At 46.9% G+C, this 18,526-nt stretch overlaps 1 protein-coding gene across 1 annotated transcript; it reads right to left on the reverse strand.

Annotated features, from left to right (window-relative positions):
• Nucleotides 1-744: 744 nt before the first annotated feature.
• On the reverse strand, nt 745-17,244 carry LOC119459408 (uncharacterized). The gene is made up of 7 exons (XM_037721195.2): nt 16,876-17,244; nt 13,028-13,095; nt 12,829-12,924; nt 10,830-10,880; nt 5,897-5,959; nt 4,702-4,763; nt 745-855 (listed from the first exon to the last, which is right to left on the reverse strand). Exons 1-7 carry the CDS (start codon nt 17,003-17,005, stop codon nt 795-797), a joined length of 531 nt encoding a protein of 176 aa, XP_037577123.1. The 5' UTR covers nt 17,006-17,244; the 3' UTR covers nt 745-794.
• Nucleotides 17,245-18,526: the final 1,282 nt, after the last annotated feature.

Here is an 18,526-nt window from a genome sequence, read left to right on the forward strand (position 1 = left end):
TACGCCGAGCAGCCATGGCAAGTGGAGTCCTGGAATGAGGACACCACCCACTCGTCCTCAAGATCATTGACCTCGATGGTCCAAATAAATGTTTTCTCTCTCTCTTTCTTGGCGTATTCAGAAACGAAGGAAAGACTAACTCAAGCATCCACCAAGATAACCTGAAAATAAAGGGGAAGCGGAATGTATCAATTATGAAATTAGAGCGCTTTTGGGCAACAATAAATATGAGGTGGTGCGTGGAATCTGGAAAGGAGTAACGGTGCCAGCACTAACGTTCGCAATGCCACTCTACGCTTAAAATCGGATACCATGTCGGTGTTGGAAGTTATCGAAAGAACGGAAGTTAACGAAAGTGCAGGGTGACATGGGCTGGGCCTCTTTTGAAGTCAGAGGAGCGCAGAGCAAAATTAGTCTTGAAGACTGAGGAACATGGATCAAAAATATGGGCAGCTAACGTGCACAAATATCTGTACCTGAAAAGCGTAGACACAGAATTGAGGAAGAGGTCAAGAAATGTGGCAACCAAGCACAGGGTAATTGAAACTGTAAATAGACAACCAGGAGTCATCAGAAAGAGAGAGACAGTGAATTGGATTTCCCCCGCCTCGTTTCAAAGTAGAGGCCCATAAATTATCATCATCGAAGCGGCGGAATGCCGCTGCAGCCTCACACACAACTCGTTTCGGCGGTCGTTATGCCGCTATTAATGCTAAACGCATTACCATCGACAGACATCGTGAGATGGGTTTTATTCATTCTTCTTTTCACTTTAGCGACGAGTGCCATCGATGTTACCAAGCTTCTGCGCTGCGATAACCTCCGTAGAATGTGTTGATGCTGAAACCGTGACCCCTGAAAGGAGAAATTACCTTTATAAAATGACAGCAGACTTGCGTGAGCTTACATAATCACAGCCCAATTTTCAGCGAAGCTGTTTCATTCGCGCAGTTGTAAGAATAAATTGAATTTCCTGTAATTATTGCTGAGAAAGAAAAAGGAATGGGAACGAGACGAGAGCACGGGATACTTTTTGCGCTATTATTTGTTCTTTCTCAGCCATCAATAAACTCGCCCAACAAAACGTTTTACTAATTAGCAACGTAACTATAGGTCTCTTCGATTCGCTAACACCACCTGAACCAGTTCACCCTGCCATTCGTTTCAGCTGTGCCGCAATGGCGCCCTCTGAACAACGCTATTTTTCTGGAAATGGGCAGGATTGGTTCACCATCTTTCTGCACCCTCCGTGCTGTCGGTGCCGACTTGATGCAAACGTACAGGTGCGGGACACGCGGGCGTAAGCGCCGTTACTAGTGAAACCCCGCTTAACGCGCGTCGGCTGCAGCGCGGGGTGACGCCGATCGTGTATCTGTGGTTCGGAACCTGTCACACTTACGCACTCCGTGCACATTAGTCGGACGTAACCTGCTCTGCACCTCGACATTCGTTTCGAGTGTTGCGTTGTGCCTGCGCCGCTAAAATCGAGCTGCACCTTTTTTTTTTTAATTTCTCGTTCCCCGCCGTGAACTGGTTCACAGTGGCGCCGGCTAGTGAAACGGTCCTGATATCGCATACCCCTTGCGCGTGTATGACTGGTTCGCTTGAGACTGCATGCGAAAGTTCGGGCTGCTCGTGAAACTCAATCATATGCGCGCTTCAATGCGTAACTCATTGCACACGCCGCACCAGAAACACTTTAAATTTGGCTGCAACACACCTTACTTTTGCTAAATATAAACTTTGTGTAACGTACATATATATAGAGTTCCATTGGGACGCTGGGAAACAACGTAAATTAGCCATGTAACAGCAAAGCTGTTAATGCGACTTGAAACTATTATTTGCCAGTTTTCACAATTTTATGAAAAGAAATGAATTATTCACCAAGTCTATCATTTCAGGAAATGTTACCATTGTTATGGGCAACATGCAGGTAAATTTTGAAATATCTGTCATGCAGGGGTTAAATTAAAAATGCTTAACCTTGCATTCGGCCGCGCAACGCTTGAAACAGCGAAGCTGGGCGATCGTAGCCCAGCATTTCCCGGAAGTGCGCGAGAACTTTTCATCTTATTACTCATAATGATAATTTCTTTTCAAGCGTCTCGGACTTACGGCCGTCACTGCGTGTTGCATAGCGCAGCTTGCAACACCGACACCGCGTTGCAATGCCGACAACGCGTTCCAGCAGACCTGCTCCGTGAATGCGTCTCTCTCTCTCTCTCTCTCTCTCTCTCTCTCATAACGAGCAAAACCTCATCTCGCAGAGCACGAGCGTCCGAACGCGCCAGCTGTGGACGAAGACGACGACGCTCGAACGCAATCATATGGTTCGCATAAATGCATGTTCTGCAAGCGTGGCTGTATAGCATAGTTTTTTTTTCTTCTTTATTGCCTCATTTGCAAAATTCACTCATTTAACAACACCTGCGTTCAAAGAACTAGCACGTGAAATGCATATGTAACATTTTCCAACCAGCATGATTGCAATCACATCGAAATTCTCTTAATTTTGTCGAGGGTTCTAACCTCGACAACCGTTCCGGGGGGCATTCATGCGCTTTCTGCACCTCCAGAAAGGCATTTATACTCTCTCGGAAGTACATTCGCGCAGGTCGTGCGTCTGGGTCACAGTAATACCCAGCCGTTCTGGAGCGCCAGAGGCTGTGAAGGCCAACGAGCGTAGTGGTTACGACGCTCGCCTTGGGACCGGGGGTACGCGGATTCGAATCCCGCCTCGGCAAGAAAGCTTATTTTCTTTTATTTCTTGATAGTTTCTTCATACGAACCACGAACCACAAATTACGGCTGGCTTAAACAGCTTCGCTGTTAATAAAATTGTTATACTCTCGTTCTCAGCCCGTCGCGAAGCGTTATATGAAACGACTAAATAGTTATTTTTCTTCCGTTGAAAGACCATAAACGGCAGAGGTTTCATATTTAAATTGAATGGGGATCACTTTATGAGCGACATGTACCGAAAGCTTGAAGTGCTGCAGGGTAATTATGTACCTTGAAAATACTCTACTCCAAATTTTTATAATTTATACAAGGCATGTAGTTGCTGTTTCCTGGTCTCCTTGGCGAACTATGCAAAGTATGGTGTTTATATTTCGTTGAAGTAAGGAACACTTTGTGTATGACGGAATGATACATGTCCCAACTCTGTAGCTTAATTGCAGCCTTCGTAGAAAGGTACTTATGCAAGCGTTCCCAGGTGTCATACTGCCGTTATTCGCTATATTTCCGCAAATCCTAAAGCAACTTGACAAGAAACGAACTTCAAATCGTGTGAATATAGTGGTAATGTTAGATGTAATGTGTGGCAAAGCTTTCGTGTTCCTGGTTTAAATAGACGCGCAGCGAATAATTACTGAACCCTCGTTTATTCCGTATTTTCATATGTCATATACCAGGTTTGTAGTTAGTTTCTCCGGTGCCCTCGGAGAACCATAGACAAGCAGTCTTGTTAATATTTCATCAAAACACAGGGAAGGCTATGACTAATGTGTACGCAAATTTCCAAATATGTGGAATAATTGCAACATTTGCCGTAAATTACGTACTCAAGTGCTCCGGAGCACTATCCTACGAGTGGCGTAAAATTTAGCCCGCTGCCATGACATAACCATACATGCCACCAACTTAACAACAGGAATATTATTGAATATATCTGTGTACCAAGTTAAATGCGAGTAGATTTGCCATTTTGCTTTTGTAAAAAAAAAAAAAAAAAACGATAACTTCGACGATTTTTCGATGTCCGCTGATCTAATAAAATTTAGAATGTACTATCGACCAAAAAAGATTACGGACAACGGGATCTCAGAAAACGCTAAATATCCGAGCAGCCTTCAAAAGTAGCCAGTATAACCGTACGACACGATGTTGTTTGCATATACCAGTAAAGGCTGTGAATGGGAATACCAGGCTGCGTTTTTAGGCTGCGGAGATATTCAGCTTTTTGTCAGATTCCTTGGTCCGTAAAAAATTTTTGTCGATAGTATGCTCTCTTTTGCAGTCTGATTATCTGTGCCAAACGATATGACTGCAAGTAATCTAGTTTTCCTGAAAATTAGTTTTAAAGGTTGGTTACTCGTTCCCGACTTTTGCCCTCGAATGTAGGACTCTTTACTGGCCACCCTGTGTTTCAGGCGCCAGAGACTACACCCACAGAGAAAGAAATTCAACTAGAGGGGACACTCGCTTGCATGTGGAACAGGAGGCACACACGCACTATACACGCACCGAGTGCTAAGATCGTGCGACCGCACACGTAGTCGGGCAACGCCAGCCCGCTAGAATTCTTACAGTTCAGTAGAAGGTATAGAAATCGTTTGTAAGCTGAGCTATGGAACTATTCTCAAATAGCTTAGCCATTAAAAATAGATAACAGAATGAACTATTCCTATCATTTTCTATTTCTCTTGTCTGGCAACACTAACAGCGAGGCGGCGTGTGCATCTTTTTCGCTCCACGTAGCCAAACCATCGGCGTAGTGCCGCCGCGTCTATTTCTGCCGCGCGAAGTTCACCGTGAAAGTTCGCTCTGTGCGGCCTTTACGAACATATCTGCACCCACAACGATCTGCGTTATAGTAAAGCTCACTGCAAGTAAGAAGCGCGCATGAAGATAGCGCCTAGGCAGTACGAACTTTCTTTTCACGAAGCGAGATTCTGTCTCTCTTGGCAATCCTACCTTTCTTCTGTGCCCTCTTTGGCCGTGCTTTCATAGTAGGTCGGTTTTTCCATTAGGCAGTCCTGCAAGAACCGTCATTCCACGACTCAGGCTTTATAAAAAAAAAATAATTCAGAACAGAGTTGCGGAGTGGGGCATCCTCACTCCATTTCCACTCCATTCCGGAGAGTTACAGATCCCCGTAATTACACTACTTCTAGCTCCTAAGAATGGTGAGAATTGGGCCATTATTTCCCACTACTGTAGTCGCGGCTGAGCTGATCCATTCATAAATGAAATACTTTCTCTATAATTCTTTATTACTTGCCCTTGCGTGCCTCGTAATAAAAACATATTTTGCAGTATTAGCAACGTTACAAATATTGTTACGCACGTGTTTTTATTCTGCCACTTTGATGACTGACACAAAATCGAAACGCATGGATATGTTTCTTGTTTCACATTTATAGCACCTTCACGGGCACCACATATTCCAGCACACCTCTTTGACCGCCTTCTCGATACTCGACAGTGTGTGAAAAAACATGGTACACGTAACAAATCACTGCTAACTCACGTAGGGTCCAACCATTTGCGATGTCGTTTATGGCCTCAATTCTTGTGTCGTATAGGTCAAGCATGCTCTTACTAAATCAAATCATTCTTTAAAACTACAGCTTGCTGACTTCTACCTTGTAATGCAACCGGGTCTTCAGAAGTGTAGAAAGTGTACAACAAGGTGTTCTTTATAATCACCGCGCCCGAGGTAGTCGCCTATAGGTAGGCACTGAAAGAGCCGGTATTCACAGAATCTCAAACCGAAACGTTTTTCGTTCGGATTCACTGACAGCGGCTCAGTTCCGCTTCAAATCTGGATCGAAAAACCCGTGTCATCCTCAATCTTCGTTCCAAGTGGTTATGCCTTGCAAAACACTCGGATAAAATTCGTGAAGTGCAATATGTGCCATAAAGTAGGTAATTAAGAAGTGAATTTCAGTCAATTAGTTGAATATGTGTTTCGATTTATGGAGCAAGTAATGCCCACTTCTTTGACTAATCCAACTCAAGGACTAGAATTCTCAATAATCCAACTCAAGGACTGGACTATCTGCCACGAGCGATATTTAAAAATTCTGCAAAACTTCAACACGATCATCCGGTATATCCCACGCTGCGGAGGCGTTTCATTGAAGAATGCAAGTAGAACAACAGTTACCCTGTATTCGCCGCCAATCTGCACTAGCTTCTGCCTCGTGTTGACACCAGCAGAATGGAAGGCCTGAAAGAAAAAAGAAGGAAAGCCTAGGCGTGACAGACGATTTAAAATACAAATACTGAGAATACGTGTAAGTAAAAAAAAATAAGACAAAGACATTACGACTATTTAATTTCTGAACCAAACTAGGTTACCACAGGAACTGCGGCCACTGAGTGCCATAGGAACGGTGAAAGTAGTAAGGTTTGCGAGTGCTGGTGGCATTGAAGTTGGAGGCCGGTCACGGAGGAGGCCATATAACCGAACTTTCTCGCACGCCAACGAAGGAACTCGCCGCGTTGATGTCAGCGGCCAAGTGGTCTGAGTTATTCGTCGCATGCGATGTCGCAGTTGACGTGGCTACATATATTGGCCACTACTCTCTGCGCGACGGAGAGAATAGAATTGAACAGAATAAAGCGGAAGGTTTATTTCGACACTAATAAAACACACACAGGTAAATTTTAGCCCGCAGTAAGCCCTTTGGCTTGTGTACGTGACAGGAAAGCCTCGGCTCAGGAACACCTATCCGTGCAACATGAATGGCAAGAAAAGAAAACCTACAACTGTGCTAATGCAATTGCTAAATGATGTTATACAAAAGCTCGAGAAGCACTTCACAGCTGGAAGCAGAAGGGTAAATAACCGTCCGGCTTAGGGTAAGTGATGCAAGAAGAATGCTAAAAACACATCAGCATCAGTAAAGTGTACGCAGTAAACACAATAAAATGTTCAAAACTTGAAGATAAAGTCGAGAGTGAGAATACACATGTATATAATAGAGCATATACACATTGCTTGAGCATACCGCGAAATTAGTGTGCTGAACTGATTTAATCATCGGGATAAAAGTGCATACACGGCTACTGTGCTCTCGTATCATCATCATCATCACCACCATCATATCATGTCAAAATGGGACATTGTGCTTCGCAACCTCACTTCACGACCAATGAATAGGCGGTGTCTAAAACGTGGCGGCGAATACGTGTTCACTCTTCCTCAATCTCTTCCGGTGTATGCAGTCCGCAAGAGCATAGCCTTCGAGATCTATCTTTGTTTCTCAGAGGCGACCGTCGCTGGGATGTGGATTTGGGCTCCGACTATTAGCGACCCCAAGTAAGTGCTCGCCACCCAGCGACCGCGGCGAGAAACAGCCGATTCAGGTTCAGGCTTGAAGCGAAAGAGGGTCTCCCATCACGGCATGCGCTGAATATGCCTTGTAGTTCGCAACTCTTTGTGATGCTGCCGCGTACAAGGCGGAAAATGAAAAATTTAATGAAATTAAATTATGCTCATACCATGCTGAATACGCCGGTTCTCGTCAAAAAAAAAAAAGACTATTATGCTTGTCATCGCGGTGGAAAAACAGATGTTTCATTTCCAGAAAGAAGCAAATGACAAGCATCGGAGAGCGACTTGGATAAGAAACTTCCGCATTGGAACACTTCACTCGGGTCGACTTCTTTATTCCCGGCGAGTGGAGCATGCATTGCTTTATTTTTACTTATTTTAAATATCTTGCTGGCGTTTCAAATCGCAGGAGTGTATACTTTGTTTAGGCAGCCGCTTTAATAAATTATAGTCATGTTGCACGCTTAAGCTTCATTTGGTTTTTAGTTTTCTGCCCCAGCATTAGCGTTACCAATGCATTATTAAGCAGCAGGAATGTTCTCGCTAATGCACTTTTGCCATGAAGCTGATCATGACGCATGTTCTGCCTCGAGGCGACATATCGTTTTCATGGGCTCTATTCTGGACACGCATGGCGGCTGCACGGCCGCCATTATCCGCCATCTTGGCTGTCTCATTGGCTGTCCGGAGGTCACGTGTTTTGAAATTTGTGCCGGGAAACGGAAGTTTTCTTATTCAACTTATTTGCTCGTCAGAAATTAAGAAGCGACTGCAAGCAGCGCTCGTTCCAGCTTTGGAGCGTTGACCTGCTCACAGCGCCGTTAGTTTGCTTTCCGACACTGTGCGCGCAGGTAAATTCCATTACAACTGGTCCCGTTCGCTTCCAATTCGTGCATTTACACTAATAGAACCTGTTGGAAGAACCTCAACTTGGTCCGATTGGTTGTTATTCACTTCCGGCGTTTCACCGGGTTCAGAATTCGCTGTTATTCACTTCCGGCGTTTCACCGGGTTTCAGAATTTCTCCGAGCGGCAGACGTCTGCTGTTTTCCCATGCCTGGCCCCTATACAAGCTCTAACACTGCGTACTGCGAGCACAAACAAGCGCTAAGTCATCGGACGCAGCTCACACGGATCAGCTAACTACGGAACTCTCATTTGTATTTATCTCGAGACACACTGGCCAGATAACCTTACAGTTCTCATAGCCTCGTTCTATCAGTGCAGCATATCGGTACTTAGCTTCTGAAAGCACGACAGGTATTGCGAGATGCTCTATGTGAGATGCTCTACAGTCGAGTGTAGCAGTGAAGCAACGCCGCGAACGAGTGCTTGCACTTTTCGGACAGGCTCGCTATGCGCACAAGCGCTTCCTTTCTCCGGCTCGCTTGAAAGGCTCTTTGTCTTAAATATATATATATATATATATATATATATATATATATATATATATATATATATATATATATATATATATATATATATATGATGTGGCTCGCTGAACAGGCCGGACGTTTGCACGCACAGCGCAACTGTTTCCGCGATTTCGTCGCTCAGATCCTTGAGACCGATCAAAATAAGGTGATCGGCAGCAAGGGCCCTTTCGGCTTACCTCGAATTCGACGCCACAAAAGAGAAACGTGACCACAGCACCAAGCGAAAGAGCCGCCGTGAACCTGGATGTCGTGGCCATCATTGTTTATGTGGACTGTGTTGCCAGCACAGGTGACGGATTCCGGAGTTGCCAATTACAGTGAATGTGGACTCCTGGAGCACCCTGGAGTCACTATGGACATTCACCGCGCGCTTCGTAGGGCGGGGCGATCCGTTAGAAAAGAGTTGCCTTCTTTATTTCACCCCGACTTACGGAGCTCGGGTAGTGCGTAGCTGTGTGCAACGATGTCGGAGGCTATGCTTTCACCAACTGAGTTCCTAGAAAAGCCGCCATGCAGATGTATACTCACGTGAGGGAAAGTTGGCGTCCACCTGAGTATAGCACTAAGTTATAAAGGCACGATTTTCACGCAAAGAATGCTTCCAAGTTGAAGAAATCAGGAGCAGCTTGTACAGTCGATTGCAGTTAATTCGGCCTCGGTTACTTGGACCTTTTTCTAAATTTGAACGCTCCGATAAGACCAGGCAAAAAACTGTGCATTGCTATTTAAGAAAAGCTCGTTTAGTTCGAACGCGAAACAATGCCGCTTTGATTAATTCGTCCCCCACTGACCCTCATCGGCGCCCTCTCATGGGCGTAACTAACTCTTTATTGGGCGAACTTGTGTGACACTCGAAGCACAACGAGAGCGGCGAACACAGTCGGCGATGGTCGAAAATCTGACGAGTGGGTCAAGCACGTCGGCGCTTATACATCGAGTCGTCGAAGGTTCCCGACATCCCGAGTAATCGCTGGTGCCCACGTGTCTTCTCGAAAGTACTACACAATTCGGGTCACGCACGCAATCAGATTACACAAGGTTCGGTGACAACATACAACGGATAGAAGCATCGATAACATTCGAGAAACTTGCGATATGCGCTGAACGATAACGTCTAACATTTGTTAGCCGGTGAAAAGCGGTCACCCATGAACGTGTCGATATCCTGACGATGGCGTGACGACGTCTGTCTCACGACTATGCAACGGCTGCGTAATCACGATTGAATCACGGCATCATGATTACGATAGATCGACGAACACGGTATGACGACGACACGATGGGATGACGTTGCCGAAGTGATGGTGAAACGCAGCGGTATGACGCTCACGGCGACGGCATGGCGCGAGTCGGACGTCGAAGTTACAATGACCGCGACTGCATCGCCACGGTTGTGCTTTATCTGCCACACTCTAAAAACAGTTGCACCCTTTAGGGTGCATTTTTGCCACACAACAATAATCGTCATGTGTCTTGCTTGCGTTTCCTATCTTGAAAACTCTGCACTTGCTACTTTCCTATCGAGAACGCTGTGTCACGCTAATAACGCTCTTGTCGTTCGTGACCGAGTAGTGCCGGGCGCACAGCGTTAAAGAAAGGAAAGCCACGCAAGTCAGATGACGATTATTGTTCTGTGGCAAAAATACGCCCCAAAGGGTGCAACTGTTTTTAGAGTGCAGAGGCAACCTCTAAAATGTTTTGAAAACACCCGCTATACTTCGCTTCCAGAAAGCGCTTGAACTACCCTGAAATCCCCCAACGCACTGAAACATATCCAGTAACACAAGTTGGCGCAAAACGTGTATACGGATGCATGCAAATTGGCCCGCAATTGGTTTCGAACCCGGTTCTCTCAGCACTCCGATGCTCTCACCCGGTGATCCAAGTTTGCGGGAAAACGGTTACAGCCTCAGACGGACGTAGACATCCGCCGAAAAGTGCCTCAAGTACCCACGGAATGCATTGAAAGACGTTGCACACTCCTTCGAGCAAAAAGCAACAACAAAAAAAGCTATTTGAATGCGTTCATCTTGCCGCCATTGGTTAGAAAATTGCCGCCTTTTAGATAATTTCATTCGATATTGTGGTCCCGCACGAATCGAGTTCACGGGGATCGACTGCACTATTCTGGAATTCCTTCGCACACCATTTTCCTTCTCAGCATCGACTGGCTACGAACGTACCTGTCTCTTTTGCTAGTTTCATTCTACGTTAAATTGGGGGCTATGCCGTATGTATCATGGTGCATTTATTTAGCACCAAGAGCAATCAACGTTTCTCTCGTATACGCCAAAATGAAAGGATGAACTTGGTGGGTACAGCACCTCTCTCATTTCAGGCGTCTTGTCGTACCAGCATAGCACCAGTAATGTGAACTGCAAGAAAAAGAAAGATAAGAAATTGAAAGGAGAGAAAACGACAATTCTCGATTATTATATGGGTGCGCGAATGTTCGCAAAATTTCGAATAACGATTTGAAAATATTGTTATCCGGTTCGGTGCTTGAATCGCATAGTCAGTCTTCGTAAAACCAAATATTTATCGAATAGTTTTCGAATAATCAGTACCAATGATCAAGCACTCCAAAGAGAAAAAAGAAATCGAGAGCTTCATTTTCCTTGTTTATATCCTCGGACTACACGAATCTAATACGCAGCCGCCAGTTTTTATAACACTGTGGACAAAGGTTGATGTCGGAGCGATGTTCCTGCCTAATGCTCCCTTGACACCCACGCGCTTAAGCCCCGACAATTAGATATCATACATGGTTAGGGGCTCGCTTTTGCTTCCAATCGCGCTTTCTCGCGACCATGCTCTCGGCGTTACCGTGGTACTCTCGCCTCGCTCGTGAGGCTGCCATTTTAATGCACACGTTTTGTTCAATTTTATTATGGCGAAAGGCTTACGTGGCTCATGGGTCGAAAAATTTCATGTCCGTCGTTATGGCACCAAAATTCATGGTGCCGCCACGTGTTGGTGCCATCAGCAAAGGTCGTGGATTCGAGTGTCTTAATTAACTCTACCTTAATTAAGGTATAGAGTTAATTAAGGCACTCGAACCCTCGACCTTTGGTGGAGTTGAACCAATGACCTTTGGTGTTAATGACGGCAGATTTATGAAAGATATAGATAAGTCACTCGTACCCACGACATTTGGTGGGAGTCGAACCAACGAACTTTGGTGTTAATCAATGGGCAGTTAATGAAGGCACAGTTAATTAAAGCACTGGAACCCACGACCTTTGGTGGGAGAAAGCAAGTAGTGGGAAGCAACAACGCATTGGAATGAAAATGTCTCGTGAGCGCGCAGGCTTTTCGCCTTCATTAGCGTATGCCTAAAGTCACTATCAACTTTCTGCCTGCTTTTTTATTTAACATATGTAAGAGACATCAGCCTCTGCTGTGTAGGAACTTATTTGACTGAATAGCGTTCTGACCTTTGTTGTTGGTTGAAACTTATTTATGGTTCAAGTAAACTTTCGCGGAACTCGAGCACTGTATCGATAGAAGTTGTCCTAGCGTTCGCGAGCTATTTGAAAAGTATTCGATGCGTATTCGATTCAGCGTCGTCGCTATTCGATTCGGTTTTAGAAATTCGCACATCCCAAATTAAGACGGAAACATTGCTTGGCAGCGTTGCAAGCCTTAATTGCTACCCGCCGCGGTAGCTTAGTGGGCGTGTATGGCGCTGCCGAGCTCGAGGGCCGCATTTCAATCGGGGCGAAGTGCAGTGCGCTCGTTTACTTAGATTTAGGTGCGTGTTAAAGAAAACCACGTGTTGAAAAATATTCCGGAGCCCTATACTATACGGCGTGCCTCACAACCACATCGTGGGTTTGGCGAGTAAAACCCGAGAACGTAATTTTTAAGTCTAAAATGCAGTGTACAGAAAATGCTCCGGATCAATTTGCGCCTCCGTCGAAATGCGGCCGGGGCAGCGCCACCACGGCGGGTGACAACGCGGCGGCCGCATTTCGATGGATGCAAAAACGCCCGCGCACGTTGAAGAACCCCAGGTGGTCAATCCGGAGCCCTCCATGCCTCATAATCAGAACTGGTTCTGGCACGTAAAAGCCCAGAAAGAACAATAACACTCTGCTGGCATAACTCGTTCGTTGTTGGTGCACATAGCATCGCTCACGGACAGCGCAGTGCGAGTGGTTCTGGGCTTCTCGAAGAAGGTCAGCGAGCTCAGCTATACGAAGTGGTCGGAAGACCTCTAGGCCCGTGCACGAGATCCCTGCAAGCTGCGCTTTCTTTGTGCGCTCACAGAGACTGCTCATGATTTCATTGCGGAAGTGCCAGCCAACATGTGAAACTTACCAAGTTGCCATTTAGGCAGTGCGAGGTCGAGTTGCCATACGAAGTACGAAAGCAGTCCCGGACACGCTCCCTACCTTCTTGCGAAAGCGTCGCGTTCTAACAGAGAGAAGGATGTGACGAAACAGTCGGTGAGAACAAATCGAGCTTACTGTAGTGAACCTGTGTAACAAGTATACGTAACGCCTTGTCAGATACTCACGAATCTCGCATGTTCCCGAAGGTTATGAACTCTCAGAATGCGGTTGAAGCACGCCACACCGTCGTCATCTGCGCCGCACAAAGCACCGCGTTAGGAAAAAGCAAGAAGGGACACTGCTGACTTTCAACTAACTGTTTTGCTGAGGGCAGTCCGCCACTCGATGCCAAGAACTTATGAATGTAGCGCAAGATATGACAAAAAAAAATGTGGTTGATCCCTCTTATATAGGAATCGGTATAGAACACGAAAGTGATACGTGTCTTCACAGAAGTAGTGTAATGTTTATTGCACATTGATATATAATGTCTATTGGTGTTTTGTGGCTAAAGCGCCCTTAGGCGTTGATGCACCCACGCTGACGCCTGGTGGCACGTCTCCTCCATCACGACTACCAACGTCGATGACCATGAGCAACCGTCGTGCATATGGAAGCTGCACTACGCTGCACACGCTAGCACAACGCGAAAGACGAAGCACGTAACTGACACACTAATACAACGCGCAAGACAAAGCACGTAACTGAATCGTCACCGAGTCAAATCAGCGCGTACAGCGCGTCGTAATTGCAGCCTCCGCGATCAACTTCAGAAACATTTTCAGAGCTAATTGCGGAGGCCACGCTCCGCTGTGCTGAGTACGGTGAACGCCACCTAGGTGGCGTTGGTAGTGCTTCTTGATGCCAGCGTCCCTTCGAATGCTGGCATCGAGGCGTCGTAGTGCTGAGACCACCGAAGCGTTCACTGTCGGTGCGCGTTAAGGCCCGACACACTTCGGCGTTTTCCCGGCGTTTCCTGGCGTTTCGTCACCCGGCGCCGCTCAGCGTCGACGCTGAGGGAGGCGCCAAGCCGAAACGTCGTACTCAAGGCACACCAGAAATCTCGGCGCCGGCGCCGCCGCCGGAAGCGGCTCGATGAACGCCGACGTGGCGCCGACCAATCAGCGCGTGGCCGTGGCCGCGCTGCTGGCAACTTTTGCAAGCGACTTCCGCAGCAACCATTTCGCTTGCGTGCCACCATGTGGCGCCAGTGTCTCGTCGGCGAGGCGGCGCGCGGCGCGTCTGAGAAAGCAGCCGCTCGTACCTTCGAGCGCGCTGCCGTGAATGTTTTTGTGTGTGTGTGCCGCAGAACTATAAACAGGGCTTAAAAACCTTAATCGGGAACATTACTCATAGTTCACTTGAATGACATTGCACACTGCTTCTGGTTAAATCTGTCTGGTCGCATTGTGCGACGCTGGACTGGCGCTGTTTGCGTGCGTCTCATGTGGCTGGGTGACTTCTCCGGCGCCGTTAATGCAACGACGCCGAGAGACGCAACGGCAGGAAACGCCGGTGAAAACGCTGAATGTGGGCCGGGCTTTAGTGTCATAATGCAGTACTTCTCTTTTCTGCTCGTAGGCGGCGGCACCGCCCTGAGCAAGAGCGCGGGTACACGGAGGAGTGTTAGATATATAAGGCGCGTCTGTGTAGCTCTCTGCAAATGCGTTTGTGGCGCAATGGGTTAAACGCTCGGCGATCTATGGTCGCGGACCGCGAGGTCGTGGGTTCGATTTCCAAATTTTGCATGTTTGTGGAACTTTTTCTTCTGGTTTCTTTCTTTGTATTATGTTCTATGACGTATTTCCGTGACGGAAATACGTCAGTGAAGTCTTGGTGGACCCCGGCATAAAACACTTTCGTGTTAAAAGAACTAACTCGCGCGCAATGACATGGCCTTTACAATGAGATGTTGATATTGATTTCGAAAGCGAGAAGAAAACGACACAAGCTACAGTACTGGTAACTACGGTACTCGACCCTGCCATTTACTACGGCAACTGGCAGGGTCGTGTAGCTTGTAGCGTAACACTTAGTAGCGTAAAAACCGCCTGAAACTTCATGCGTCTTGTCGTATCGGTAGCCTTGTCCAACAAGATTCAAGCATGTTCCAACAAGTATTCGACAGGTTTACAACATGATCGAGCAGTCCATGCAGCCAGCTTACCGACGCGTCGGCCAACGGATCAGATTATTTTGACGCCGATGTGTTAAAGGGATACGGACAAAAATGTTGGCTGGTGGTTTTTTGCGTCGGAACAAAAGTTGAACTGTTGAAAATGACGAATACAAGCTGCTTTGAAAAAAAAATAAGAAACATCTTTTTTTGTGATTTTCTGGTGCACCTTGCCTTCAAGCGGCCGCCGGCAGACGCTGAAATTTCACGTCATAACACCCACTCGCGCGCGCGCGCGCGGCCAAGGGCGGCCACAGCCGTCGCAGTGTTTCCGGGGGTGTCGGTCCCTTGAAGCGTTTGTTTAGCCCCTTTCGGCGATCTTCGCACGTGATCCGTCCGAAACATTATCCCCACCGGCGCTCCACGGAGGTGGTGCGTCTTACATGCGCCTTCCCGCGGTAGTCGCTCGGTATTGACGCGTTCGTCGCGGTGGAAGGAAATGCCCAGACATTGCTGTTATATATAACAGAATCGTCGGTCGTGACACGCCGTCGCACACGTTTTGCAGAGACGAGAAGGTGCGTAAACTTTGGATACCTGCCTGTCAGCTATCATGCCCAGCCTGGAGACCTCTAAAAGATGACTTCATTTGCGCGGGCCACTTCGTCGATGATGATTATGGGACCGCTGGCTGTGCTGAAAATCCTCCGCATGCCGCTCAAAAGACAATGCTTAAAGCCTGACGCTGTGCCATCGGTCTTCTCACGAAAACGCAAGGCAGCAATGATCAGCGGCGCGTTGGAAAAGAGGAGGCGAAAAGATGTCTGTACTGTTTTCGTTCACTTGCAGCCTTCTTGAGAAGTGTGAGGGCGAGGCTGGGGCGAGATGCCAGAGGCTGGGCACGAAGGCAGTAATGTCTTTAAAAATGCTTGCAAAGCATAGTAAAACAATACAAGGCTAGCGCAATCTCACGAAATCAGTTCTACATGGCAGCGGGGCAAACACACAAACAGCTCTGCTTCTCCACAGGCTAAAAGCGGGAAAAACTGGGGAGAACGCCAGACAGGTGCTGCAATCTGTCGGGCGGCTGGAGAAGTGGACGTGAGTCTCGGAGGTACTGATACCTCACAGCAGTTGCTCACGCCGACGGCATAAACTTCTATTCAGTCATCCACGCAGTGCTGAAGTACCCCGCAGCTGCCTCGCCTGCGTGCGCTCTTGAAAAAGCAAGTTTACAGAGGAAATAACAAATAATTCTTGCAGATGTGTCTGGTGCAGAGCGAAATCTTCGCGCTACGGTTCGCGAAAACCTGACCGGCACTTCCACGGCCGCCTGCTTTTCTTCGTCGCTTGACGTGGAAGGCTCGTAACCGTAAGCGGTAATATTGCTTGCCAAGTTGGAATGGTCCTCGTCTTGAGACGTGTACTCATCGCTGGTAGAGGCACCAGAACTCGAATCCATGCTCGCGATGGCAGCGTCGGCGCGCTTCGAATGACCGCGGCGGGCCGGCTGGCTATCGGACGAGGGTGTCGTGACGTCACGCCTTCCCACTCCCGCGGGTCGGGCGGCGAGGCGCTCGCTCACAAAAACGCCAAAAATAAAGCGATCGGCTCAAAAATGAGCTAAGTGACTATTTCTTTTCGGTGTAATCACACACTGAGGATTCATTTTCAGCATTATCGTAAAATTTTCTGATTTTGTGTCCGTATCCATTTAAAACTTTATGGTGGCCGTACATACCTGGGCTGTCCGAAAGTTAAAAAAAAAGTACTCTTCGCCAGCAAGGCTAAACTGACGTCATCAACCAGTGGTGGCACCACCCGTCGCCTTCGTCTAGCCTATACAAGTTTTAAACGTGGCTTCGCTTCTTTTCTTTTTTTTTTTCTCATTTCTCATGCACCAAATAATATACTTACTGATAAGTTCGTCGAAACAGGATGGGGCCTCTTCCTTCCGTGCCAGCGCCACTGGACAAAATACGCATGCCGCTAGGCGTAGCGCAACCCTTAGTTTCCAAATTATCGCCTGCTTGCGGCTCGAACGCATTATTCCTATTTGCAGCCGTGTGGGCACCGGCCCCGACTCTGCGTGCGATGTTGCTGCACTGAAAGGTGCGCCGTAACAAGCGAGAACGTCGGGAAGAAAGTCAGGCACACAATTCTACAGAAAGTATAATCTATAAATAGCGCCTCAGCTTTCTCGTTAACTGCCGCGCAGCCGGTATGTATCGTCTGCTTGCGGAGCAACTCCTAAAGGTAGCCGTGTGGTTCGGCGAGTGTCATGAATAGCACGATTGCTCGAATGTATCGAGCCTAGTTCGCTCGTACATACTCAAAATACTGGGAGTTCCTGCTTCAAGCAAGCTTTTATAAATCAGATAAGCCGAGTTAGTCTTCTGCTGTGTTTAGGTTTCCTATAGAAATCAGGCATTCATTTACAGGCATTCATTCAGCATTTTACTTGACTCCACAGTTGTGCTCGTTTGTGTCTATACACGTGAGCATAAGACGAATTGTTCTATGCTTAAGAGCTGGCTTTACTATTGAGCTTCTCCATTTAAGCGTATATAGAGATCTCATTTTGCCGAGCATTGAGTGCGGTCTTGTTGATGAGAGATGATTGCGTAAGCGCAGTGACAGATGTCTATCACTGCACTTACACAATCCTCATTTTGCCATCGTTCAATAGATTCAAAATAGTGTTGCATAAAAAACGGAAAGTTATATTTTGCTGACTGTATTATTTATGTCAATTTTTATAAAAGATTGTTGATTATTGCAGAATTGAAAAAAAAATACAACGTGTGCGTCACGCTTACAACTCTGTAACTCACAATAAAAGCGATATCATAATTCTGTAAACTGCATGTAGTAATAGCACATCTAAAGTGGACCAAATCGATGCTGCACCGCTCTGAAATGTAATGGTAAGTTGGACTTTTGCCAAACCCCTGAAAACATTGTAACAATTTCACGTGCCGCATTTATTCGAATATAGGTCGATCTTTTTTTTTTTTCGGTAATGTAACCCAATATGAGCCATTGACCCCTAACCAAATAATGTAGCCTATATTCTTGACCAAAGCTAGCAAAAGTACCGAGGTAACGAGTTCCTCCGTCGCGTACGCCGTAAAGCCGGTCTGGAGATTATTCGGACTGGCTCTAAGAAATGCCCAGCGACGGCACCGAGGACACTGTGACGAGCTCGCCGGCGAAGCGTGCGGCCACTTCGCTGGCAGTTCCGACGAGATTGTGGCATCGACTAGCGAGACACGTGTACTTGTTTGTCCTTTTTCTCGGGGACTGCATTTCGAAAGCATCTAAAACCCACACAAAGAAACTTCCTCAGACAATATGCTATCTTCCGTAAAGACCGTGATGATGGTGTTGCCTCTTCCGGAGGTGTAGCAATAATGGTAGATAAATCTGTTGCTTGCCAGAAACTCTCTTCAGACACCACTAGAGGCGGTGTCCGTGAAAGCGATACTTTTCAACGAGTTGGTAACCATCTGCTGTATTTGCATACCGCCACATCACACACTCGGCAAAACGGAATTTTACGCGCTAA

Source organism: Dermacentor silvarum, chromosome 7 (assembly GCF_013339745.2).
Source record: "Dermacentor silvarum isolate Dsil-2018 chromosome 7, BIME_Dsil_1.4, whole genome shotgun sequence".
NCBI classification, from domain to species: Eukaryota; Metazoa; Arthropoda; class Arachnida; order Ixodida; family Ixodidae; genus Dermacentor; species Dermacentor silvarum.